We start from the raw sequence: 26,663 nt of genomic DNA on the forward strand, positions 1-26,663 counted from the left end.
CACATCCTCTGTGAAGCAGGAGGATGGGAGGAACGTTGAGTTCAATTTGGGGCCAGGGATACTTGGGGTCATTGGGTGATGTCCGGTAGGGAGCTGCATCTGAGATCAAGGGATTGGTCAGGGCTGGAGATATGGAGGATAGCCTTAAAGTCTGGAAATATAGATAATACATCATGCATTACAGTAGCAATGAACAATCATGTATTTAACCATGCCTCCGTAGTATAAGCTTAATAAATATTTGGTGGATGAATAAATGAGCTCTGTGAGATTTCTAAGGATGGCCAATCCTATGTATTGTCGGTACATACTTTCTAAGAATTCACCAAATGTCAGCCTGTCTTTGCTACCTTGCCTTCCTTAATAAGGATATAAATGGTCATCATAAATTTTTGTCATGTAGAGGACAGTCCCAGAGACAGTAAAGAAAATTCTGGGCCACCCCCATAAAAACATGTAACATATAGAGCCTCTATATACCAACAAAAGGCCACAAAACTCCTCTAATCTTTCTCCTATGGAATTAGTTTAGATAAGGTCTGTGAATACCATAGGCAGTTAGATCTTAATTTATAATCAGTTAAATTACTGCCTCAGGACTACCTTGTATATGCCTGCTGGGCAAGGGGGTGTGGTTCCTGATTTTGAAGGCATGAAAGCCTCATGAATGCCCAAGCCACTCCCTTTTCACTGCCCTGGAGGTAGCTATTCCCACTGCCCTCACTCCTTGAATTTCTCCTGCCTACTTCCCTTAGCATTGCTTCTCTCCACCAGAGCAGCAAACTCTCCAGGGCTGTCAGCATCTGGAGGGTGGGGACCTTGTTCACAACTGTGGCTTTAGTGCCAACACATAGGAGGTGCTTGATGAATGTTCAGATATCCAGTGCTGAGCTGTCTCCATCCTGTCTTTATTTCCAAAGAAATCAAACCTGTGTCCGAAGAAGGCAAAAATGGAATCAACTGCTTAGCAGGAGGGAGGGCCCTCCTGCAGTCTCAGCAGTTTGTCTGGTCTAGGGATTTTCTTCAGCAACACCTGGCAGCTTAGGGGCAGGAGACTCCCACCCCAGGCTGTCACCACAGCCCCTCTCACATGGTGCATTGTGCCCTGGTTATTTCTGGTCATCTCTTGACACCACTGGCCCATGGTTCCTCAAGGACAAGGACTTGAGCCCTTGAACCCCAGGGCCTCCGCACAGTCCGTGACTAGTAAATGTTAAGTGAATACATAAGTGAATGGAAGAAATTTAAGAGGGGGTGGGGAGGGGCTTCCCTGGTGGCGCAGTGGTTAAGAATCCGCCTGCCAATGCAGGAGACACGGGTTCGAGCCCTGGTCCGGGAAGATCCCACATGCCGCGGAGCAACTAAGCCCGTGCGCTACAACTACTGAGCCTGCGCTCTAGAGCCCGCGTGCCTAGAGCCTGTGCTCTGCAATAAGGGAAGCCCCCACTTGCCACAACTAGAGAAGGCCCACATGCAGCAACGAAGATCCAGTGCAGCCAAAAATTAATTAATTAAAAGAAAAAAAAGAGGGGGTGGGGAAGTGTGGTTTAACGAGTTGGACTGGGCAGCAAGTAGAACAAGAGAGGGAGGTACTGACATGAAAACAGCTGTGAGAGGGCTGGCAACGGGCCCCAGGCTGGGTACAGAGGCAAGTGATGCCAACTCATGACTGATGGTTCTGGGGTGATGCTTCTCCTAAGCTGCCAAGAGGTTCCCTTTTCACCTGCCTTCTCAGGAAACCTACACTAGTGGTTATCACTTCCCCTGGGTATTCATCCTTTCTCAGTTCTTTCCTTTTGGCTTCTAAACGTGCTTTAGTATTTCTCATATTAAAAAAAATCCTTCCCCAATACCCTTTATCATCGCCATTTTTTCACTGCCAAACTTCTCTGAAAAGTTGTCTATGCTGTTTCCATTCTCAGCCCAGTCTGGCTTTCATTCCTTATCATTCCAGGTCATCAATGATTTGTAAGTCACTGAATCCCATGGCCTTTTTTTAAAAAAATATTTTTTGGCTGTGCCACATGGCAGGTGGGATCTTAGTTGACAGATCAGGGATCGAACCCTTACCCCCTGCAGTGGAAGTGTGGAGTCTTAACCACTGGACCGCCAGGGAAGTCCCCCCATGGCCTTTTTTCAGGCATCACACTTGACCTTCCAGCAGCATCCAACCCTGATGGCCACTCCCCTTCTTCATTCTTATCCTTGGGTTAGGTAATATAATACCAGTCTTCTGGTTTTTCACCTGCTCTCTGGCTACTCCTTTTCTGTCTTTATAGATACATTTCCTTACTTGTATAGTATCCTTAGAGTTCTTTAAGGCTGGGCCTTAGGTCTGTTTCTGTTCTTTCTCTACTCTCTCCCCCTAAGTGATTAAATCCAGGCCCATGGCTTCAATGATCACCTAAAAATAGATGAATTCCAAACCTGTATCTCTAGCCCAAATCTCTTCTCTGAGCTCCAAGACCTGTATATCCAACTGCCCCCATCTCCACTTCCCACCTGCCACTCACCCCTCACTGTCACATGGTTTCTGCCTCACCAGTTCACGCGTGCCTCAATACTGCCAAATCCAGTGAACAGTGCACATTTCTTATCTTCCTTAATCTCTCTGTGGCATGGGACACTGCCAGCCATTCTCCTCCTTGAAAATACCCCTTCCCTTATGCCGGTACTCTCTCCCAGTTGAGGACCATTCTCTTTCAGTCACCTTCGATGGCTCTTCCTCTTTACCTGCCTCTTGGGCTACTGGTTTCTAAAAGCTGAGTAAACATAAAGCAGTGACTTATAAAGTAAAGGCAAACTGACATCACATTAGAGAAGCTGGCAGCATGGAAATGAAGCAGCAGCTCAAGGATGTTGTCCAGACATTTTGTTTCTTATGGAACAAGAGTGGTGAACCATGATTTGGTCTTCTTGGTGAGCAAAATATAGGCATAGTGCTAGTGAAGGTAGTAACAAATATCATTCATCCACTTTCAAAATTCCCAAAAGGTTAATTAAGTATCAAAAGTTTAATTTCTCAAAACTAACAGCTATTTTATAAAGTTAATAAACACACTTAGCTTCGTACTTGAGTGATGTTGATATTTATTGGCATCGACTGCAAAACGAGCTAAGAATAAAAGTTGCTATTTAACAGGAACAAATATTGGTGCAGTTTCCTTCCTGGAGACGGTAGGCACTCAGCTTATGAGACCTAAGATAAAACAAAGACTGGATTGTCAAGCACCAACTAAGGGTTAAACTTTAGTAATATAAAAATTGCTAAAGGCAAAAGGAGATGTTAAAAAAGTTTTTTTTATGCTAAGCTCACGTAAGCAAACAAAAAACTAAAACTAACCCTAAAACTTTAGGACATAGGATATAGACATGACATGACTATTTAAATTTTTGCAGAAGCGAAAATCTGTTATATCCTTCACTGTACTTGTATTACAATTACATGCTTGTTGCTTCTACACTACACAAAGTCAACAGTTATCACCAACAATGACTATAACTAGATCTGAACAAGACTTCAAAGTGACTCTGCTCCACTGAAATTAAGAAAATTCAATCCAGGATTAACAAAACCTTTTGATTTTAGAGCCAGTTCCCGTATCTTCTTCTCATGTCATACCTAATTAAGTCCTCTCTTGACATTTCCTGCCTGCAAATTGCAATGTATGTCCTCTCCCTCAGCTTTGTCGGACACTTTAAAATTAATTTGTAGGAACTGCATGAAAAATGAAATTGTACTTCCAATCGGAGTGTGCAAGCGGGGTCCTGCTTTGACGCAAGACACACTCCTCTGCAGTGTACCCCACCAGCACAGCGACCCCCTTTCTCTCTCTCTATTCCTTCGCCCTGAAGGCACTTCTGGATTGCTTAATTCGTGCTCTTTGGCTGCCTAGACAGTCAGGACACCTAAGGCCATTTGGACCTGTCACTCCTCGCTTCCTTCTTTTCTATGGCTAATACCACTTTCCTGCTTTTTTTCTATGGTTGAATCTCCAGACTTGGTGCTGTCATCATGGGGACAGAGTCGATTTCGGCTTCGAGCTCCTGGTTGGTAAAGCTGCATTGCTGGGCGATCCTAAAGTAAAATGAAATGTTAATGTTACAACATTGCTACTAAGCATTTACAGGGGATTTTCAGAGTCTTAAGTTATATATTGATATATACCAAAAAGAACCCACACAAGACCAAAAATGTGAGGGCACAGTACATGACAGTAAGTGTCGATGGTTAATTTGCTTCAAACTGCCCGCTTCCTTTCCCCTATCTACAAAGAAAGACAACCGTTTCACTTTTTAAGCAGCAGTTAAAAATAAGTATTATTTTATATGCCTAGAGTAAATTTTTGATAAGGCTACTGCCTAATTTTCTTAACCATCTCAAGATGAACTGAATTAGCTTGAATAGTTTTTCCTTAGAAACCATGGCCACTGGCTATCTCTCTTCCCCATCAGTAAATTGACTTTAAAATGCACCACCACCTGAGAAAATTTTAGGAGTAAAAACAACAATAATAAAGAATGCAAAGTCTTAAATGAAGACCTCCCTGAAGTTATGAGCTCAGACCCCTGTAACTTAGCACAAATATGACTGTCTGTTAATTCAGGTTTAACAAGGTAACCGCCTAGCTTGAGACTCTCTAGGTGGCACTTTAGATCTCAGGTTCCTAAATAATCCTCAATAAAGTCACCAGGTACCCCTCAGTTCAAGTAATGTGTTTGGTTATGACAATATGGCCTTGGAAAACTTAAATGTATAGGCCTTTTTTCAACTTCAATAAAACACGACATGAGCCTTCCTTGCCCTTTCTCTCTGACATATGAAAGTTAGCCTTAAAGCATTATTCCCAAGTGAATAATTCCAGCAAAATATTTCACTATTTTAACAAGATGAAACGTTAAAACAAATGAGACTGCTGCGTAGCACTTAAAGAAACAGATGATCGGGCGCCTACTGTGCAAAAATGGGACAATTTAACCATCAACAAGGACAATAACTGATAGTAACAAGTTGGAGTACACCAAATATTTCTAAATCCACAAGTTCTTAAAGACTAAACAGAACAAAGCTCATGGATAGCCCCTACAAGTTGCTGGGACACCAACTCATTACTCTGAATACTGTAAATAAAGGGAAAGGATCAAGTGTTTTTCTTGCCTTTCCCCCACCTTATGAAATAACGCATCTAAACAAAATTATTAGGAGAAAGGCTGATAAAAAATTTTATAATATATGGATCAGGCTTACAATACCTGAACTAATTGATCAGTTGTTTTTCCAACTTTTTATCTTAAAAAATTTTAAATCTATAGAAATGTTGCCAAACTTGTACAACAAATACCTAATACCCTTCTCCTAGATTCACGATGGTTAACATTTTGTCACATGTGCCTTTTCCGACTCTAGTGTGTGCAGGCATACACGTATATAGACACATTATATTTTTGCAGAACCATTTGAGAGTAAGTGCAGACATCATGACCCTTCATTGCTAAATATTTCAGCTTGTGTATCTTAAGAGCAAGGACATCCTATCACATAACCATAATATGATTACTACTGATCAATCTTATCACAATAAAAGGACACCCAGACATTGTATGCTTCCTGATATGATGCAGTAGGAACTGCACAACACCACCTATCAAGTATTCTTGCCAACAATTGAGTCTGAATATATTCAGGCCTCTAGATGAGGGGCCACCTGTTTTTGTGAATAAAATTTGATTGGCACACAGCCAGGCTTATTCTTTTACATGTTGTCTATGCCTACTTTCCTACAAAGCTTACTGGTTGTGACAGAGACCACATGGCCCACAAAGCCTGAAATATTTACCATCTGGCCCTTGACAGAAAAAATTTGCTGACCCTGCTCTAGATATGACTACTGGTTTTCAAGGAAACATAGAAGGTAGAGGAACATGTTAAATGATACCACAGGGATGTAATTAGCCAATCTGGACTGTTAGAAGCTCTGCAGGGCAAACTGGATTCTGCAACAAATAAATGGTAGGAAAACAAGAGGAGGAGGAATTGTTTAGATTAAAAGAGACTTAAGGGAACATTTCAAGCAAATACAATTTCTGGACCTTGTTTAGAGCCTATAAAAAAGATGTTAATGAGACAATTGGGAAAATCTGAACACTGAGTAGGTAGGATGCTAAGGAGTTATTGTCAGTTTTGGTTTTTTTTCTGGTGTGAAAATGCTACTAGGGTTATTTTATTAAGAAAAAGAGTCTTCGGGACTTCCCTGGCAGTCCAGTGGTTAAAACTCCGCACTTCCACTGCAGGGGGTACGGGTTCGCTCTCTGGCTGGGGAACTAAGATCCTGCATGGTGCCTCGGGGCGTGGCCAAAAAAACAAAGTCTTTACTCTTAATATTGATGTATTTAAAGAAGAAATTATCTGTCTAGGATTTGCTTGAAAATAATCCAGTAGGAGTAAGATAGGCTAGAGTAGAAAGAAGATTGGCCATGAGGTGATAATTGCTGAAGCTGGGTGATGGGTACATCACATTATTCCTCTGTTCTCTCTACTTTTGTGTGTGTTTGAAATACATACACAATCTTATTAACAATAAGTTAATAAAAGGACCCCACCAAGACTGAAAAGGTGCAGATAGTTAAAGTTCCCCTAAAATTCTATAATGAACAACGAGCTAGCCCTTTCCTTTATACTTGCAGGAAAACAAAAAAAAAATCCTCATGAAAATAAGTTTAACGAAAAGCAGCACCTTGTTTCTTATGCGATCTCTCTTAACCACTTCCTCTTTCTTTTCAGTTTTTTCTGAGCTGCCTACTGGTTCTGTACTTTCAGGCTTCTTTCCTTTATCCCGAAGGGCTTCTTTCTCTTTTTTCATTTCTTCTTCCTTTCTTTTAAAAGCCTTCTCTTTCTCATAGCGCTCCTTCTGCCTGCGGCGCTCTTCCTCCTGCCGCTTCAGCCTCTCTCTTTCCCGCAGTATGCGCTCTTGGTCTCGTTCATAATCCCGCTCCCTCTCCCTGTATTCTCTGCCACTCTCATCTTCAGGTCTGCATGAAAAACAAATCTGAGAATGCACCCTCAAAGCTCTTCTAATCACAAATGCAGGAACATTCTGATCCTGACTTGGCCACTACAATGAGGTTGAACTTTTGGAGCAGAATTTTAAAAAAAATACTAGTATTTTGAAAAACAATTTAAAAAAACCCCCAAAGTCATTCACCCAGATTAAGATACTAAAATATATGAAACCTGTCCTCCTCATCCCCCTACACCTCATAAAACCAAGTATCTTGATTCAGGTACAAGTCCAGAAAGTAGCAGTAAAACTAGCACCTAGAAACATATCGAAAACAAATGTACCAAAGAGCCCTCGACTACCGACCTCTTAGGCTTTTCATCTTTAAATTCACCATCGGAACGTTTGGGCAATGGACAACTCTGCCCACTGGCTCTTTCATCACTCAGATTCTCTTTGTCCAATTTCTTGGCCTTTTCTCTTTTGTCCAATTCTTTTTCATCGCCTTTTTCTGGCTTCTTGAGCAGCTTTAAAGAGAACAAATTTAAGTTTATTTTGAAGGGTGGGACATTGTCTTCTGATTCTACCAAAGAAAATAATATACTAAATATTTTCAATTTAGGCTATAGAAGGCCCCCGTCTCTGCAGGTACTCGTAAACTTTCAGGTGAACAACTAGTGCACGAGAGCAGTAATTTGCTAAAAGGACGCTATTAATGTGAAAGTGTTATCCACTCAAATGAAGTGGTTTAATCACTTTGTGGCAATAGGATCAAGACTCCTTTGGCTTAAATGGGTCAACCTTTAAGTAGACCAACGTACACTTTCAAGTATGCCTTCTGTAGCCCAGCATGTTGGCATAACTTGATAGGAAAATATGGTATGAATTTAAAATGCTAAGCAGATCATTACTGTTGGACTATTTTTACATAGTAATTACAATGATAAATACCTTGGTCACCAAAGGAGAGATCCATTGCAGGAATAATTTTGCCTTGAGTCTGAGAGTAGTTACATACTTATGATGGTACAATCATATTATCATTAGAGATGAAAAGCAAAAATTATTTGGCATTTGATTTAAAAATCCAAATACCTCATACAATGGAACTGTGAAGTTCCATCTCTACTGAATAGGAATTCTGCTCAATGTCATATATATGACAGAATGCAATTCTAAAATAAAAGTGGTTTATAAAGTCCAAATTGCTAACAAAAATTTCTTTCTCATGCCACTGCTATAAATCTCTATAGAATACCCCCAAGTGTTGGATATTCAGAGAGATTTTTAGGCAAAATAGAAGAATTTCAAGTCTCAGAGTGAAGGCATCATAGAAAGTTTCATCTCAGGGTGAAGGCATCATACAAGCCACCAAGCAAAAGGCGAAGCACCACAAGACTTAAGCATGAAGTATTTCAGCACACAGACAACCACTGCAAATGGTGAGTCCAAACTGGACACTAAGAAGGCACCAGTGTAAAGTGAGGATACCATGTGCAGGTTTCATTGGAAGTGTTCTTATTTCTCTAATGAACATCTTTGTTAGAAGCCAAGATGTTCATTACTCTAATAAGAACATTAACGGATATCTCTAGCATGGCTGGCTCTACCTTCTGCCTTGCTGACAGTTAGAAATAGCAAGTCAAGTCACTTGTGGCATGGCGGACAGAGAAATCGCTAGAAGGAATTAAGATGGGAACCTCCCCACACTGCCGCCAAGCCCCTTATCACCAATAATGAGTCCTGGAGAGCCTAGGGGAACCCTAGCCACATGAACAGCTGAATTTTGAGGAGGTAAAAGGAGACCCTGCCATCATCTCTGTGAGATTTTCTCTGACTTTCTCTGAAGTACTATGTACGAGTACTTCCCCAGGAAGTTCGCTGAAGCAAGGGCTGCCAAGCCATGCCCTCAGAAGGGAAGTAGCAAGGCTGGGATCTTTCTATAGGTTTTCCTCTTCCTACATGCAATATATTAATCAGAATCTGCTGCTCACAGATTCCCAGGTAGATGCAAGAAGGTAACATGGGGAATCCTGTGAGAGGGGAAAGGACGTAATGCAGGGGGTATATCCCTAGTACTCCCACAAGGCAGCCAGTTATGAGAGGCATATAAAAAGAAGAGAAGGGAAAGAGCTCTTTAGGCATGGTTGTCCTCTAGCTGTATATTGTTGAAGCTCCTGGGTACACAGCAGAGCATCAGCAAGTCATCTGAGCTTCCTTCTAAAGTAGGAATTTAAAATGGCTCAGCTTTTAAGAAGACTTAGGTCAGTCTGAAGGGGTTTTCTACAGGTAACACTACCACCACCACCAAAAGGACTTATTAACTAAGACCTGTGTGTGTGACATGATACTAGGTGCTCTGTATCATGTACTTGGTCCTTACATTTTTCTGATTCACAGCTTGTAACAGAAACCTGTGTACCTGAGGACAGTGGAAAACAAACAGATGAGGCAACTTCATGTATCAAAAATGAAGGAAAAGCTGAATATAACCCGTAATTCATGCCAGCCAGCCCTAAGCCCTTATTTATGAAGAACTGAGAAAATAATAATCCAAAATTGAACATTTTCAATGATTAAAAATAACACAGATCTGCACTGAATACCATGTAAACTACTTAATCTTTTAAATTATTTTAAATTAAAAGAATAATACTATTACTATTATAGGAAAGACTTCTGTTGATTCACTCCCCCCCCCAAAAAAGACAAAAACAAAACCAAAAAAACTGTTTACACCAACACAAGATGCATGCATATTTGAAGAAGTAGATACAGTACATGCAATTTTCAGCAACATGCAGTCAGTTTAAGTTATTTTCATACCTTAATCTTTGGTTCATCCTTTAATTTGTCCCTTTCTGGAACTCTGTCTATCTTCTTTAGCTTTTCTATATCTTTCCTTTTTCGTTTCTCTTCTTCTTTCCATTTCCTCCTCTCTTCTTCTCTTTGTCTTTTTCTTTCTATTTCTCGCCTCCTTCTTTCTTCTCTCTTTTCTTCTCTCATCCTCTAGAAAGAAACATCAACACAAACCTTCAAACAAGATAACTGCCACCAAAAACTTAGTCTTGAAGGTATGGTGGGCACCCACTTAACTGTATCATCTTTCCTTCCCATTTTCTATCTCCTTAACCCCCTCCCCACCCCATTCAAAATATGAGAGAGAATAAAGACCAGGGCCTGCTAATATCAGAGTCTCCCACTGCTGCCTTACTACATTATCCAGAGGCTTTCAGGAAATCAAGAGAGTGTCTCTGGAGCAAGCTAAGGACTCCCTGGTTTTGCAGAGTGAATCTTTGGTCCAACAACCAGAGTGAAGGAGAGGGCCAGAGAGTGAGGCCAATGAGCAAAATCTTTAAAGAATAATGGCAGAAAAAGCAGCTATCTCTCCTATAGGATCCCAATGCTCTTATATTCACAGAATGCAAACCAATGAAATAGAAGTATTGAGAGAACTATAAAAACAAAAGGTTTACCTGCTTGTTTTTCAGGAAGCTCAAAAGTGGGGTTGTCTTTTTAGCTACATAAATGTAAACAGATTATTAATAATACTTAATCAACCCCTAGAAAGGATTCCGTTTTCTGACATTCCCTGCCAACCACCCAAGGTGGGAAAACTACACTCCTTAAACAGTAAGTTCACAACTATATTATTGGAAAGAAGTTTCACAGTATTCTATTTCGATTCTGAAGGTTTAAAATAATTTTTTAAAAGTTAAGAAATTCAAATTAAAACAATGAAACAATTATTAAAAAGAGCAATTCCCAGTCAGTGAGAATAAAGTGCAAGGGACATTCTCTTGTTTTATAGATGGGAGTATAAATTTGCTCAACCAGGAAGAAACTGGGGTAAGGGGCTAAAAATATCTAATACTTTTGACCCCATAATTCCACTTCTGGGAATTTATTCTATGGAAAGTATCGGAGATGGGCTTATACTATGCATCCATTAATAAAAACCAAGTTTTAGAAGAATATTTAATTCATTCTTCAATATTCTGAACAATGCTATCTAACCTTGTAGCTAGCTTTTTGAAAAGCATACTTCCTTCCTAGGATAAATTCCTAGGAGTGGAAATCCTGGGTCAGAGGCTATGCTTATGTTTAGAGCTGATATAGTAGTGACAACTTACTACTAAAACCAACATCCGAGCTAGAATTTCTCAAGTGGTTTTCAATTTTGCAGTAACTAACTTCATTTTTTGACATTTTCAGGTCAAAATTGTTTTTAGGAATATGAGCTTATTACTAGAAAACACCAATTGATTTTCAAAGGCTTACCAACATCTTAAGGTCCCATATGAGTCTTCAAACTTTTTATACTTCTGTTACATTTGTGTGGCACTAAATAAGTCAGAATTTTTCCCACCTTATCAATGCATTCTCATAATCCTGTGAGGCAGGTATTATCTGCACTTTATAGTAGAACAAACAGAGTCTTAAAGAAGTCAGTGCCTTTCCCATGGTCAAACAGCTAGCAAGTGACAGAACTGGGAGTCTGACAGGTCTTCTGATGAAAAAGCTGTTACCCTTAATTCCTTTTGCCCACTTACCTATTAATTCTCTATTTTTTGCTTCTATTTCCTCTAGCAGTGTCTCTGGAGTAGATGTCATTTTCTCATTATCTGCAGCATAACTTTCCAAAAATTTTCTATATTCTGGATCTAAATAATTATTTAAGTAAATAGAAAATATAGCAGACTTTAAACAAAATAGGAAATAATATCTATGGGAGAACTGCAAGCTATAGTTATGGGACCTTCAGAGACTATCATGTATAGCATGTAAGCAGTTTCTGCATCAGTACATCTCACTTTAATTAAACTCAGCATATGAAAATTGGGTGTTCTAAACAGATAAATGAGGGCAGATGTCCTAGATGTGGCACTAGAGGTGATGGTAACTTCTGGAATTCTTTCCTAGATGCCTCCGACATCAGAAAGGGTAACACATCTGAGTCATTACGTTGTATCTGGAGCATGTACTGTGGAGCATGTCACTTGATCTAGTCTTCACGGTCTGAATCTATGATACAATCAATAAGCAGCTGTGTGTTGAGTCTTTTCTGTGTTTTCCTTATAAAATACCCATTATAGTAATAAATAATGGAAACCAAACTAGTTGATTCTAAAATGCCAATCTGATATAAAATATTGCAGCTAAGTCCTTAGCCAACACAACCACATTACAGAGATCTCAAAATCTGGATCCAGTTTACCGTAAATGGCAATTATTTTAGTTTTTTAGTTCCAGTATTTCAGTTCAATGTAATTACTATGTGTGCAGTTAACTGCATATTCAAAGCCTAGAAAACAGGACTGGCCACTACAGATACTTTATATTAAGTTACTCAAGTATAGAAATTTTTCCATCACAGCTCTCAATGATAACTCTTCCTCTTTATAAAAATGGAAACCAAAAGTCAAATAAATAATCATAAAAATGGTAAGAGGCCTCAAGGAGTTGTAATTTGAAACATCTGATTTTTTCCCATTGTCTTCTAATGAATATATCTAAGGTGATTTACTACTCAACAGTCAAAATATATTGCTTAATGGTGAAGGTATGAAAAGCCATTAGCCAAAGAGAGTGAAAACTAGAGGAAACCCACCTCCATTCTAACAAGCAAAGCTTTCATCAGTGAATTACATTTCTCATGAACTTTATTTCCTATGTTTTCTTAATTTAAAAGATTGGAATCCACTTAATTCCCACAAAGGTAATATTTTTAAAAAACCCATGGCCCTACTATATATACAACACAGGGAACTCTACTCAATATTCTGTAATAACCCATATGGGAAAAGAACCTGAAAAAGAATGAATATATGTACATGTATAACAGAATCACTTTGCTGTACACCTGAAACTAACACAACATTGTAAATCAACTATATTCCAATATAAAATAAAAATTAAATTAAAAAAAACATGGCATTAGCATTACATAACTAGAGCTATACTGTACCATCATCGATAGTCCCAACTTTAGTATCTCTTTTCTTAGTCTTCTTTTTTGCAGCTTTTTGAAAAGGTGCAAATTCTACTATGGCAGGATATTCCTGACCTGTTTAGAAAAAATAGCATACTTGTTGTAAGAAAGAAAATGTCAAAAGTGGATACAAGAGACTCAACCCACCACTCTCTAGGCCTCCTTTGATGACAGTGGTCTGAATAGGTCTCCCAACAGGCATAAATCACATTGGCACAACTAAAATCAACATGTTACCAAAGGAGCCCCCAGTTCATACTGATAACTTAGTGAAAAGATATGGGAGGGAATTAAAATACTCATTTAAATTCAACTTCTAAAGTGTGATATTGTGATATGTGGGGGAAAAAAATCTACAAACTAATTTTCATTTAAAAAATATATCAGAGGGAATTCCCTGGCAGTCCAGTGGTTAGTACTCGGCACTTTCATTGCAGGGGCCTAGGTTCAATCCCTAGTGGGGGAACAAAGATCCTGCAAGCCATGAAGCATGGCCAAAACAAACAAACAAACAAACAAACAAAAAAACCAGACTACAATACTGATTATACAGGGGTATAAATATGTCAAAAGTCACCAAATGCACACATAAAATGGATGCATTTTAATATGTAAATTATACCTTAATAAAATTGATATTTTATAAGTGCAAAAATATACATCAGAAATCTCTAGAACAGGTAAAGCTATAGAGATAGAAAGTAGGTTAGGGCTTCCCTGGTGGCGCAATGGTTAAGAATCCACCTGCCAATGCAGGGGACATGGGTTCGAGCCCTGGTCTGGGAAGATCCCACATGCCGCGGAGCAACTAGGCCCGTGAGCCACAACTACTGAGCCTGCGCGTCTGGAGCCTCTGCTCCGCAATAAGAGAGGCCGCAATAGTGAGAGGCCCGCACACTGCGATGAAGAGTGGCCCCCGCTCGCCGCAACTGGAGAAAGCCCTCGCACAGAAACGAAGACCCAACACAGCCAAAAATAAAATAAATAAAATAAAGAATTATTTAAAAAAAAAAAAAAAAAGAAAGAAAGTAGGTTAGTGCTTGTCTGCAGATGAGGAGTAACAGCTAATGGGTACGAGGTTTCTCTTTAGAGAAACGTGTTCTAAAATTAGATTGTGGCGACAGCTGCACAACTCTGTGAATATACTAAAAAACACTGAACTGTACACTTTAAAAGGGTGAATTTTATGGCATATGCATTATATCTCAGTAAAGCTGTTATTAAAAAATACACCAGGAGACACCAAAAGCACAGGCAACAAAAGTGAAAAATAGATAAACTGTGCTACATCAAAATTAAGAACTTCTGGGGCTTCCCTGGTGGTGCAGTGGTTGGGAATCTGCCTGCCAATGCAGGGGACACGGGTTCGAGCCCTGGTCCGGGAAGATCCCACATGCCGCGGAGCAACTAAGCCTGTGCGCCACAACTCCTGAGCCTGTGCTCTAGAGCCCGCGAGCCACAACTACTGAGCCCGCGTGCCACAACTACTGAAGCCCATGCACCTAGAGCCCATGCTCCGCAACAAGAGAAGCCACTACAATGAGAAGCCTGTGCACCACAACGAAGAGCAGCTCCACTCGCCACAACTAGAGAAAGCCTGTGCACAGCAACAAAGACCCAACGCAGCCAAAAATAAAAATAAATAAAATAAATAAATTAAAAAAAAATTTAAGAACTTCTGTGCATCTAGGGACATAATCAACAGAGAGAAAAGGAAGGCTACAGAATTGGAGAAAATATTTGCAAATCATATATCTGATAAGGGGTCAATATACAGAATATGTAAAGAACTCTGACAACTCAACAAAAAAAAATCCCAAATAATCTGATTAAAAAATGTTCAAACGGGCTTCCCTGGTGGCGCAGTGGTTGGGAGTCTGCCTGCCAATGCAGGGGACACGGGTTTGAGCCCTGGTCTGGGAGGATCCCACATGCCGCGGAGCAATTGGGCCCGTGAGCCGCAGCTGCTGAGCCTGCGCGTCTGGAGCCTGTGCCCCTCAACGAGAGAGGCCACGATGGTGAGGGGCCGGCGCACCGCGATGAGGAGTGGCCCCCGCTTGCCGCAACTGGAGAAAGCCCTCGCACAGAAACGAAGACCCAACACAGCCAAAAAAAATAAATATAAATAAATAAAATTAATTAAAAAAAATGTTCAAAGGACTAGAATAGATATTTCTCCAGAGATGGTATACAAATGGCCAATAAGCAAATGAAAAGATGCTATGTGCTCAAGCATATGAAAAGATTAAACTATTACCTCACTAATCATTAGGGAAATGCCAATCAAAACCACAATGAAATATCATCTTATACCTGTCAGAATGATTACTATTAAAGGGGGAAAAAAAACCAGAAAATAGCAAGTGTTGGCAAGGACATGGCGAAATTAGAACCTTCATGCATTGCTGGTGGGAATATAAAATGGTGCAGCCACTATGGAAAACAGTATGGTGGTTCCTCAAAAAAATTAAAAATAGAATTACAATATGACCCCGCAATTCCACTTTTGGGTATGTATTCAAAAGAAGTGAAAGCAGAGACTTGAACAGATGTTTGTACATTCATAGCAGCATTATTCACAATAGCCAAATGTCCCTCAACAGATGAATGGATAAAGAAAATGAAGTATATACATACAATGGAAAAGGAGATTCTGACACATGCTACAACATGGATCAACCTTGAGGACATTATGCTAAGTGAAATAAGCTAGTCACTAAAAGTCAAATACTATGATTCCACTTATATGAGGTACCTAGAATGGTCAACTTCATAGACAGAAGGGTGGTTCATAGAGGTAGAATGTAGTTGCAAGAGGCTGGGGGAGGGAGAAATGGGGAGTTGCTTAACAGGTAGAGTTTCAGTCTTACAAGAAGAAGTTCTAGAGATTGGTTGCAGAACAATGTGAATGTACTCAACACTACTGAACTGCACATTTAAAAATGGTTAAGATGGTAAATTTTATTTGTGCATTTTACCACAATTTTTAATAATGCAAAAAAACAAAAAAAGCAATGAGGTAATGATACATACTATAACATGGATGAACCTTGAAAACATACTAAGTAAAAGAGGCAGTCACAAAAGGCCACATATTGTATGATTCAGTTCATATGAAATGTCCAGAATAAGGAAATCCATAGTTAGTAGATCAGTGGTTGCCAGGGTCTAGGGGGAGAGGATAATGGGAGATGACTGCTAATGAATACAGGATTCTTTTTGAAGTGATAAAAACATTTTGGAATTACATAGTGGTAATGGTTACAAAACTTGTGAATATACTAAAAACCATTGAATTTTATGGTATGTGAGTTATATCTCAATTTAAAAAAAAAACCCCAAGTGACTACTGGAAAAATACACCAGATCCCTGCTATAGAATAATGTCATACAAGGTATAAAATTCCATCCTTAGATCTTTGGCATGTAAACATAAGCCAGGATAAATTACTAGAATTGACCATTAGGCATCACAAAGCAGTCACACAGGAAACAAGATTTTAGAAATCCTAGTGAATGCAGAATCATATTACCTTAATAATTGATATATTTGAGAAGGAACAGATAAACCAGACTGAAACAGAAGGAAATTGTGGAAGACAGGCTGAAAAAAACAGAAGTGAGGCCAAACTATGGAAGATGCTGACTACCAGACTAAGGAATTTGGACTTTTTTTCCCAACTGCTATCTTAAGTCACTATTTTCAAAAAGATTAATTTCATGGCAATATAAGACTAAATTATACAGAAAGTGGAAAAAAATGGAAACTCCTATAAGGTTAGAGACTGGTTGTCTAAGCATTAGGTGATGAGGATATAAAGCGTGAAAGTATTACTAAGTCTAGATGAACAAGATATTAAAAAGCAATAAATTGACAGAATCCATCACTTGTTTAAATGTAAGGGATAAAAAAGAAAGGAAAAAAGTTAAACACAACTCAGATTTCCAGGAAATCACTGCTATCTACTGGAATAAACTTGGAGTGGAGAAGTAGCTGGTTTGAGGGGATTAATAAAAGCTGGACAAACACAGTAGCAATCCTTCAACTTTTACTGGCATATTCCCTGACAAAGATTTCCTTTTTACCAACTTTGAACTAATACTGAAAAAACATAACCTAACAAAAAGACACATCATTCACCTATGATTGCAAAGCCAAAAGAAAAGTGGCAAATGGAAGCTTGGACATTCTCTGGCTAAATGTTGCAAGCAGCAGATAATAAAATGAGAGTTAAGGCAGAAGTTTTTCTTCCCTATAAACTCCTGGATACAAAGTGGGAAATCATCAAGTTCAATGTTTTAATTATATACAACTTAGAATGTTAAACAGTACTCCAACTGGCAACTATTGACATAAAGAATCTGACTTAAATAAGTGTTGGTCCTTGAAGCAAGATGAGAAGTAAATATTTAAAATTTGTCATACAAGTTTAAAGAGTCATTTATCAGTATCACTGTTGAAACTAGTAAATACTCAAAACAACAGATCATCTAATACCGGGCAAAAGAACAGTCACTGGAGGAGAAAACTGTGGCAATTTCATTCAGTTGATCAAACTACAGAAATAATAGGTTAATACAAATACCTGAGGACAGTAAAAAGTCATATTATCTATTTATAAGGCTGTCATAAGCTTATCAAATGTGTAAAACTCTTTAAATGTTGCTCATCCTATCACCCAGGATTTTAGAAACGCCATGAAGGCATCGAGAAAACACTGTGATACACACATTGTCTTAAACATACAAATGACAAAGAAACCAACCCCCTCAGTTAAAAGGACTTACCTTTATTGTCAAGGAATACATAACCATCGAAACGATCCCTGAACAAAATAATGTCCTCCTGGTTTTTAAAGTTGATGTATGCTCTGGCATACATATGAGGATACAGGCTGCAGGGAGGAAAGCAATTATGTCAATGTGCTTGCAGGTGTCTGACTGAATTACAAGTATGCATATATTAAAAAGATAGGCTCAAAAATCAAATGGAAAACATTAGTAGGATAAAAAAGAATGGAAGAAACCTTTTTCATTTACCCCCTCCCTCTTTTATTTATTTGTTTTACCTAGTATCATTAGAAAAAAACTCAAAATAATCATGCTCAGGCATAGGCTGAAGATGTTCCTGAAGCTGCTCCTTGGTCAAAGTGGGCGGTAATCTCCGTATTACCACCTTAAGAAATGAATAAGGAAAATAAAATTAGTACAAATCAATTTTCTGTCATACCTGAATCACTGTCCCTGAAGAAAGTTGGCCTTTAAACGATGAGATCACTTATAAAAACCCAAGAGAATGTTCAGAAAGCTCAGAATGATTAGTCAAACATAACAGTAACGTAGTTTAAAAAAAACCCACAACTCTCAGAAAAGAGAACTGCCTGGAGCAAGGAAAATCTCAGGTTCTGTTAACCCGAAGCCCCACAGTTTACTAGGTTTTCGCCTCATTTTCTATCACCCATTTTCAGTAGTGGTAAGAAATTAGTAAACCAACCCAGGTCTTTAGTGGGTGCCATGAATTCTTGATTTATTAATATTTCCCTACCACATCCAACACATCCTAAAATAAAATCCTTACTCAATCAGCATAAAGAATTCAAAATTCTAAGGAATACCACAAATTCCCTCATTGCTCCCCAAATAAGGATGCACCCGATCTGGCCCCCAGACCATAATATCCCCCACCCACCCACTCCCTCAATGAGCCTCTATTAATATTCCTATCACAAACTACTCCCACCCGTGATGGCCTCTTCACTATTCAATAATTCCCCTCCAATTCCTCATTCTTTTCACTATCGCTACCCCTCCCATTATAATCTCACAGCTCTGACCTAAACCCTTCTTGTCTGGGAATCCCCCCGCCCTCCCTGACTCCCATCCCGGGGCTCGGCGGGGAGGGGCTCCCACATTTCTGGCGAGTGGATGAGACAGGGTGATGCGATTTTCACTCAAGTGAAGAAACAGAGGAAGAGACTGGGAGAGGAAGAGGGCAGCCCCTTCCCAACCATCCTCCACGGGTGTTGGAACCGTCCCGCCCTCTCCTGGGCCGACAGCCGGCCAGATACCTTGCTCAACGCCTCTTTCTTCTCCTTGTTCCGATCCTGCTTATCTTCCCGTTTGATGCTGTCCCCCGAAGCCCCACAGACGCTGCCTGTAGCCCCCGGGGGAGTCAAGAGGGTTACTCGCTTCTCCTTAGGCCTATGCTCCTTCTCCTCCTTCATGGCCACGGTTTCGCTCCTCATCGCGGTAGCTCGGCCTAAACGCCACTACGCCGGCACCTAAAGACTCCCGGCCCACTCCGGACAGAGCTCCGCCCCCAACAGGCGCCCCTAGTGATAGCCGAAGCCCTGCTTTCCGTTGGGCCGCGCCAGGATCTCGCGAGACTTCAGGACGTCCGGCTTCTTTCAGTGGAAAGGTTGTAGCACCTGGTCTTAGCTTCCCGCCCGCGGAATCCCCGCACCGCCCAATCCCCTTGCGACCCAGACTCCCTCGGGGCAAGTTATTAGCAACTCCGCCATCTTGGCTGGGACGAGTATTTCACGGACTACAAATCCCGGCATACAAAGCACTTACTCGGGCTTCCCTGGTTGCGCAGTGGTTAAGAATCTGCCTGCCAATACAGGGTACACAGATTCGAGCCCCGGTCCGGGAAGATCCCACATACCGCGGAGCAACTAAGCCCGCGTGCCACAACTACTTAGCCTGCGCTCTAGAGCCCACGAGCCTACTGAGCCCACGCGCCACAACTACTGAAGCCCGCGCACCTATAGCTCGTGCTCCGCAACAAGACAGGCCACCGCAATGAAAAGCCCGCGCATCGCAAGGAAGAGCAGCCCCCGCTCGCTGCCAACTAGAGAAAGCCCGCGGGCAGCAACGAAGACCCAACGCAGCCAAAAATAAATAAATAAATAAATAAAAAAGCATTTACCCGCTTCTGGCCGGGAGATCTGGAGTCGTAGGTGTTTCAGGGTTCCTATTTGTAAGTAAATGGAATCCTTAATCTTGAAAGTGTAGTGTTTTTCAGATCTAAAGATACTTTCTGTGGGCTTTGTTTTCCTCAGATAAACCCGATGTTATCCAAAGTTTACCTCACTAGGGGAACGACTTGTATTTTCTATCATTGGTTGTGAAGTGTCCTTTCAGAGGCTTTAGAGTTTTTTTTCCTTATATTGATTAGGATTCAGACACTTAATAAACACGCACAGAACACTGACATTAAAGGATCATTATAACCAAAATGTATGAGATTTGTTTTCATCACCGTTTTTTTTTTAATTTTTTTAAAATTAATTTATTTATTTTTGGCTGTGTTGGGTCTTCGTTTCTGTGCGAGGGCTTTCTCCAGCTGTGGAGAGCGGGGGCCACTCTTCATCGCGGTGCGCGGGCCTCTCACTATCGCGGCCTCTCCCGTTGCGGAGCACAGGTTCCAGACAAGCAGGTTCAGTAACTGTGGCTCACGGGCTTAGCTGCTCCGCGGCATGTGGGATCTTCCCAGACCAGAGCTCGAACCCGTGTCCCCTACATTGGCAGGCAGATTCTTAACCACTGCGCCACCAGGGAAGCCCTTCATCACCATTTTTAAAAGTAAAAGGAATCTATCATGGTACTGATGCCCCACAGGGAGGAGAAAATAAAATAAAACCCAACTTGCTTTAGATGGGATTGCCCCCCTTCCCGCTTTTAAAAAGGCTAGTTATGCATTATTTATAATAGCCCCAAACTGGAAACAACCCAAATATCTGTCAACTGGCTAATGCATAAACAAAATGTGACACATCCATAGATCGAAATACTACTCAGCAATAAAAATGAACCGATACGTCCATCCACATGAGTGAATCTCAAAACGATTATGCTGAGTGAAAGAATCAGGACACAAAGAGAATACATGGTGTATGATCTCACTGATATGAAATTCCAGAAAAGGTAAAACTATAGTGAGAGAAAGCAGATCAATGATTGCCAGGGGTGTCCGGGGGTGGGGAGAAGGGATTGACTGCAGAAGGGCTCGACTGCAGAAGGGCTCCAGGGAACTTTTTGGAATTATAAAAAATGCTCTTTATCATGATTGTGGTGGTGGTTGCAGGACTGCAGACATTTGTGTAAACTCATTGAATTGTACACTTAAAATTGGCAAATATTATTTCATGTAAATTATATTTTATTGAAATTCAGCCCCTCAGATTAAAAGAAATGCAAAATTTGAAAAATATTGCTTAGCAAAAGCCCCAGGGGGCTCCTCAGGAGAATGGAATGGAATCTGTCTCCTTCTCCAAACCCAAGAAAAATCTTTTTCCGTGGAGGAGCTGGTTAGTAGTGATCTTGAAGAGACAGCTGGCAGTGGAAGTCTTTACAAGAGGAAGAAATCTTTCCCCAAAAAGGAACCAATTAGTGACCCTAAAGAGGCAGGAAACAAGAGTGTCCCCAAGAAAAAGAGGAAATTCTCTTGTAAATGTCAAGTATTCTGTTTTGGGGTTTCTTAATGTTTTATTATACTTTGTTAAAAAGGAAAAATTGTACATTTTAGAATGTTTTTATGAGTAAATTTAATGTACTGAAAATTTAAAAAAAAGAAAAGAAAAAGAGGAAATTCTCTTCCAAGGAGGAGCCACTCAGCAGTGGACCTGAAGAGGCTGCTGCCAGCAAGAGCAGCAGCTTCAAGAGAAAGAAAAAGCTCCAAAAGCTGTCCCAGGGTGATTAGAATTGACATTTCCCTGGTGAGGCATAACTTGCAGAGATATTTCCCAACCTAAGCCTATATCTCAATAAAAAGAAAAATATTGGGCTTCCCTGGTGGCGCAGTGGTTGAGAATCCGCCTGCCAATACAGGGGACATGGGTTCGAGCCCTGGTCTGGGAAGATCCCACATGCCACGGAGCAACTGGGCCCGTGAGCCACAACTACTGAGCCTGCGCGCCTGGAGCCTGTGCTCCACAACAAGAGAGGCCACGATAGTGAGAGGCCCGCGCACCGCGATGAAGAGTGGCCCCCACTTGCCGCAACTAGAGAAAGCCCTCACACAGAAACGAAGACCCAACACAGCCAAAAATAAATAAATAAATAAATAAATAAATTTAAAATTACCTTTCTCTTAAAAAAAAAAAAAGAAAAATATTGCTCTAAATGATAGAGCGTTTGTATTTCATCAACTCTAAGATACCATCGAATCTAAAACCATTATTTTATATACAAAGAAAGAAAAAAAATGCTGCCAATTGAACTATGACACACTATCAATTTTAAGATGTATCTTGATTTCAGAGGTGTTAAAATGTGAAAAAAAGTGTTAGTATCAATTGAACATATTATATCTCTATTATGTACAATTAAGGAAAAAGGAAGTGAAGTGGGAGAGAAGGGCAAATGATAAGCCAGAGAGAAACACAGACACCCACAGCAGGCAGGAACCAAGTTAAGGATGCAATAGAAACCCAAGGCAGAAAGCTGGCTCAGGGCCAAGGACCCATTTTTGCTGACGTCTAGAATATATTACCCAGACTCCATTCTTAAATTTTCTCACTTCTGTTGCCAAGCATATGCTTGTGTTCCTAATTCCTGTTGCCAAGGCTATTTCCCTGTATTTGGGATCTGTTACTCACTCTTGCCTCCAGCACCTGCCCACTCGTACAAGCCTAGCTTAAGTATCTGCCTCTGAACTCCTACTTAGCTTTGCATTTACATCTTGGTGTATGCCTGTTTTGGAGTGCTTGCTAGCTTTAAACAACTGCTGTATTTCAGTCGTCAGAGTTGGGTGTTCCAGGGCTCAGTCCTTAGACCCCTTTTCTATCTACACTCACTCCTCTGTTAGTCTCATCTGTTCTTGTGGATTTTCTCTCTTTGCTGACAACTCCAAAATTTATATCACCAGTCCATACCTCTCCTCTGAATTCCAGACATATATCCAACTGCCTACTTTGACATCTCCACTTAGATGTCTAACACATTCAGATTCTCTGAACATGTCCAAGACTGAACACCTGATCTCTCCTCACACCGCCTGTATTAGTTTCCTATTACTGCTGCAACAAATTACCCCAAATTTTTTGGGTTAAAATAACACAAATTTATTATCTTACAGTTCTGTAGGTTAAAAGTCCAACAGAGGTCTCACTGGACTAAAACTGAGGTGATGGCAGGACTGAGTTCCTTCCTGGAGGCTCTAGGAGAGAATCTAGTTCCTTGTCTTTTCCAGATTCTTGAGGTTGCTCATATTCCTCAGCTTGTGGCCCTTCCCTCCATCTTCAAAGCCAATAATATAGCATCTCTCGGGACTTCCCTGGTGGTCCAGTGGCTAAGACTCCGTGCTCCCAACGTAGGGGGCCTGGGTTCGATCCCTGGTCAGGGAATTAGATCCCACATGCAGCAACTAAAGATCCCACATGCTGCAACTAAGACCCAGCATAGCCAAATAAATAAATATATATATATATATAAAAAAAAAACATAGCATCTCTCTCTGACCATGCTTCATCTATGTCTCTTTCACTCTCTCTTCTGCTTCCCCCTTCCACTTTTAAGGACCCCTGTGACTATGTTGTGCCCACCTGGATAATCCAGGATACTCTCCCTATGTTAAAGTCAGCTGATTAGCAACCTTAATTCCCATTGCCATATAATGTAACATAGTCACAGGTTCTGGGGATTAGGGTGTAGACAATTTAAGGGGGCATTATTTTGCCTACCACACACTGTAAAGTTTCTTTTTTTTTTTTAAAGGGAATTTCATTTTCATTCATTTATTTATTTTTGGCTGCGTTGGGTCTTAGTTGCTGCGCGCGGGCTTTCTTTAGTTGTAGCAAGCAGGGGCTACTCTTCCTTGCGGTGCGCGGGCTTCGCATTGCGTTGGCTTCTCTTGTTGCGGAGCACGGGCTCTAGGTGCGTGGGCTTCAGTAGTTGTGGCACGTGGGCTCAGTAGTTGTGGTGCACGGGCTTAGTTGCTCTGCAGCATGTGGGATCTTCCCGGACCAGGGCTTGAACCCATGTCCGCTGCGTTGGGAGGTGGATTCTTAACCACTGTGCCACCAGGGAAGCCCTGTGAAGTTTCTTTTTTTTTTTAATATATAAATTTATTTATTTATTTATTTTTGGCTGTGTTGGGTCTTCGTCTCTGTGCATGGGCTTTCTCCAGTTGCGGCGAGCGGGGGCCACTCTTCATCGCGGTGCGCGGGCCTCTCCTTATCGCAGCCTCTCTTGTGGCAGAGCACAGGCTCCAGACGAGCAGGCTCAGTAGTTGTGGCCCACGGGCCCAGTTGCTCCGCGGCATGTGGGATCTTCCCAGACCAGGGCTCGAACCCGTGTCCCCTGCATTGGCAGGCGGATTCTCAACCACTGCGCCACCAGGGAAGCCCTGAAGTTTCTTTTTAATTAAAATTTTAAAGTACAACACGTACAGATAAGTGCACAAATAATAAACATATAGCTTGATGAATTTTCACAGAGTGAATACACTCACGTAACCAGCACTGAGATCAAGAAGTAGAACATTGCCAGCATTCCAGATGCCCTCTTGGTGTTCCTGCTCAGTCACTTCCCCCACCAAGAATACCACCATCCTAACTTCTAACACCATTGATTAGTTTTGCTTGTTTTAAACTTTATGTAAATTGAATCACACAGCATGTATTCTTTTATGTCGAGTTTCTTTCTCTCAACTTTTGTTTATTTATTTAGGCTGCACCATGCAGCTTGTGGGATCTCAGTTCTCTGACCAGGGATTGAACCCGGGCCACGGCAGTGAAAGCCCAGAACCCTAACCACTAGGCCGTCAGGGAACTCCCTCTCTCAACTTTTATGACTATGAGATTCATTTATGTTGTCGTATGTAGCTTTGAATTGTTCATTCTCATTGCTGTATAATATTCCATTGAATGAATCTACCACAGTTTATTTATCCATTCCAATATTTGGGGTGCTGCTCTGAACATTCTAGTATGTGTTGTTTGGTGATCGTATGTATTCATTTACGTTGGATACATACCTAGGAGTGGAATTGCTGGATCCCAGAGTAAGCATATGCTCCACTCTATTAGATACTGCCAAAGAGTTTTCCAAGAGGTTGTACCAATTTACACTCTTACCAACAGTGTGTGAGAGTCCCAATTGCTTCACACCCTTCCCAACACTTGCTAATGTCTGGTGGGTGTGTAGTGGTTGCTCATTGTAGTTTTACTTTGCATTTTTCTGATGATTAGTGCAGTAGAACACCTTTTCATATGTTTATTTTTTACTGTATGCCTTTTTAACCTTTTGGTTATTGCACCATGTTAATATATTATTTATTCCAAAGCAAAATAAAAAAAACAAAACCAAGGTGCGGGGGTGTTACGGCTCCTTTTCACCAGTTAAGGGCGCGAGTAAAGGAGAGAGAGAGAGAGAGAGAGAGAGAGAGAGAGAAACTCTCCTCAAAGTTCCTTACATCATTGATTCTCAGCATTTGATTGTACACTCCAAGATCCTTCTTCCCACTTCCCAAGTTGGCAATATCATGGTTGGGACCCCACCGTAGAAAAGCAGAAAGAAAATGTTTACACATACACAGAGAAAAACCCTTAGTTTAAAAATTCTTCCCTGGCCTTCATTGAGCAGACTGCTTTTTATAAGTTGTATTACCCCTTTTGTATTAACTCCTTTCACAAATAAAATTCCTTGTGGGAATCATGTGGGACTGCCCGATGTTCAGCTCCACCCAGCATAATGGGCAATATAACACTAACATCCAACTTCAAGATCAAAGTTCCTTTCATTTAAATGCTGTTGTGTTTGTTGTTGTTTTTAATTAATTCTTGATCCAGAACAGCTCTGAAACTACCCAAATCCCAAGCAGACGATGAGAAAAGGAGTTGGATAATTTGTGAAGTACAAAAAAAAAAAAATCCACATAAGTGCCTGCTGATTCTAAAGTTATCTGTAAAGGAAAGGATAACAGCTTATTTTATATATTAGCCAAGTTAAAGATATGTTTGAGAACTTTGGACTCCAATGTAAAAAGGAGGATTACATAGTATAATTATTTAAAGTACCTTCCCATTGGTCAAGGATTATAACAAAAGATGTTAACCAGCTATTCCCCATGTGTACTGATGACATAAAACAAGAGGTAATGGAAGATATGACATAAGCAATTCAGTTTCATGGGAAACAAAAGTGAATTTCTCAATTAAAAAATTTTTTTTCAGTTTAAAATTGGTGGCTGAGGCTTAGAGGAGTGACATTAGATTCTGAGTGAGAATACCACACTTATGTAAACTTGTAAGTAAATAAAATAAGGTTTAAAATCCTGAAAATGTATAATTTTCTCAGGGGAATAAATTTATAGGGTATAAAAGTCAAACAAAAATTACAAGTTAATCATATTCTCTAATATGGACTTAGAAAGAGCCTATGTACTGAGAGTGAGATTATGTTTAGACAAAAGACTTACGGACTCACAACAACAGAAACAATCATGAAAAAAAGCTCAATTTTACCCTGTGCTGGGCACATTAGGTGTAATAACGTGTTTAGCCCTCACACCAGCCCTATGAGGTGGCTGCTATTGCTTTCACTATTTTGCAGTGGGTGAAATTAAGACATATTTTGGTGGCTCAAATCCAAAATTACATGGTTAGTAAGTAATACAGGTGATTCATGAACCCAAATTACATCTCCAAGGCTGCTAGTTTTAAAAAAAA

General features: G+C 40.4%; 1 protein-coding gene across 5 annotated transcripts; it reads right to left on the bottom strand.

The window, feature by feature from the left end:
- Positions 1-3,070: 3,070 nt before the first annotated feature.
- On the bottom strand, positions 3,071-19,396 carry UPF3B (UPF3B regulator of nonsense mediated mRNA decay). Of its 5 annotated transcripts, XM_036839441.1 has the most exons (12): positions 19,059-19,389; positions 18,060-18,166; positions 17,779-17,885; positions 12,967-13,065; positions 11,552-11,662; positions 10,475-10,518; positions 9,825-10,007; positions 9,382-9,420; positions 7,365-7,525; positions 6,735-7,029; positions 3,971-4,078; positions 3,074-3,199 (listed from the first exon to the last, which is right to left on the bottom strand). In XM_036839441.1, the coding sequence occupies exons 1-12, from the start codon at positions 19,233-19,235 to the stop codon at positions 3,191-3,193; spliced, it is 1,440 nt and encodes a 479-aa protein (XP_036695336.1). In that variant the 5' UTR covers positions 19,236-19,389; the 3' UTR covers positions 3,074-3,190. The 5 variants fall into 5 exon arrangements, with proteins under 5 accessions (XP_036695334.1, XP_036695338.1, XP_036695337.1 ...); XM_036839439.1 differs by having other exon boundaries at positions 3,071-4,078; positions 19,059-19,388; XM_036839444.1 differs by lacking the exon at positions 6,735-7,029 and having other exon boundaries at positions 19,059-19,396.
- Positions 19,397-26,663: the final 7,267 nt, after the last annotated feature.

This window comes from Balaenoptera musculus, chromosome X (assembly GCF_009873245.2).
Source record: "Balaenoptera musculus isolate JJ_BM4_2016_0621 chromosome X, mBalMus1.pri.v3, whole genome shotgun sequence".
In the NCBI taxonomy this organism is placed as follows: domain Eukaryota; kingdom Metazoa; phylum Chordata; class Mammalia; order Artiodactyla; family Balaenopteridae; genus Balaenoptera; species Balaenoptera musculus.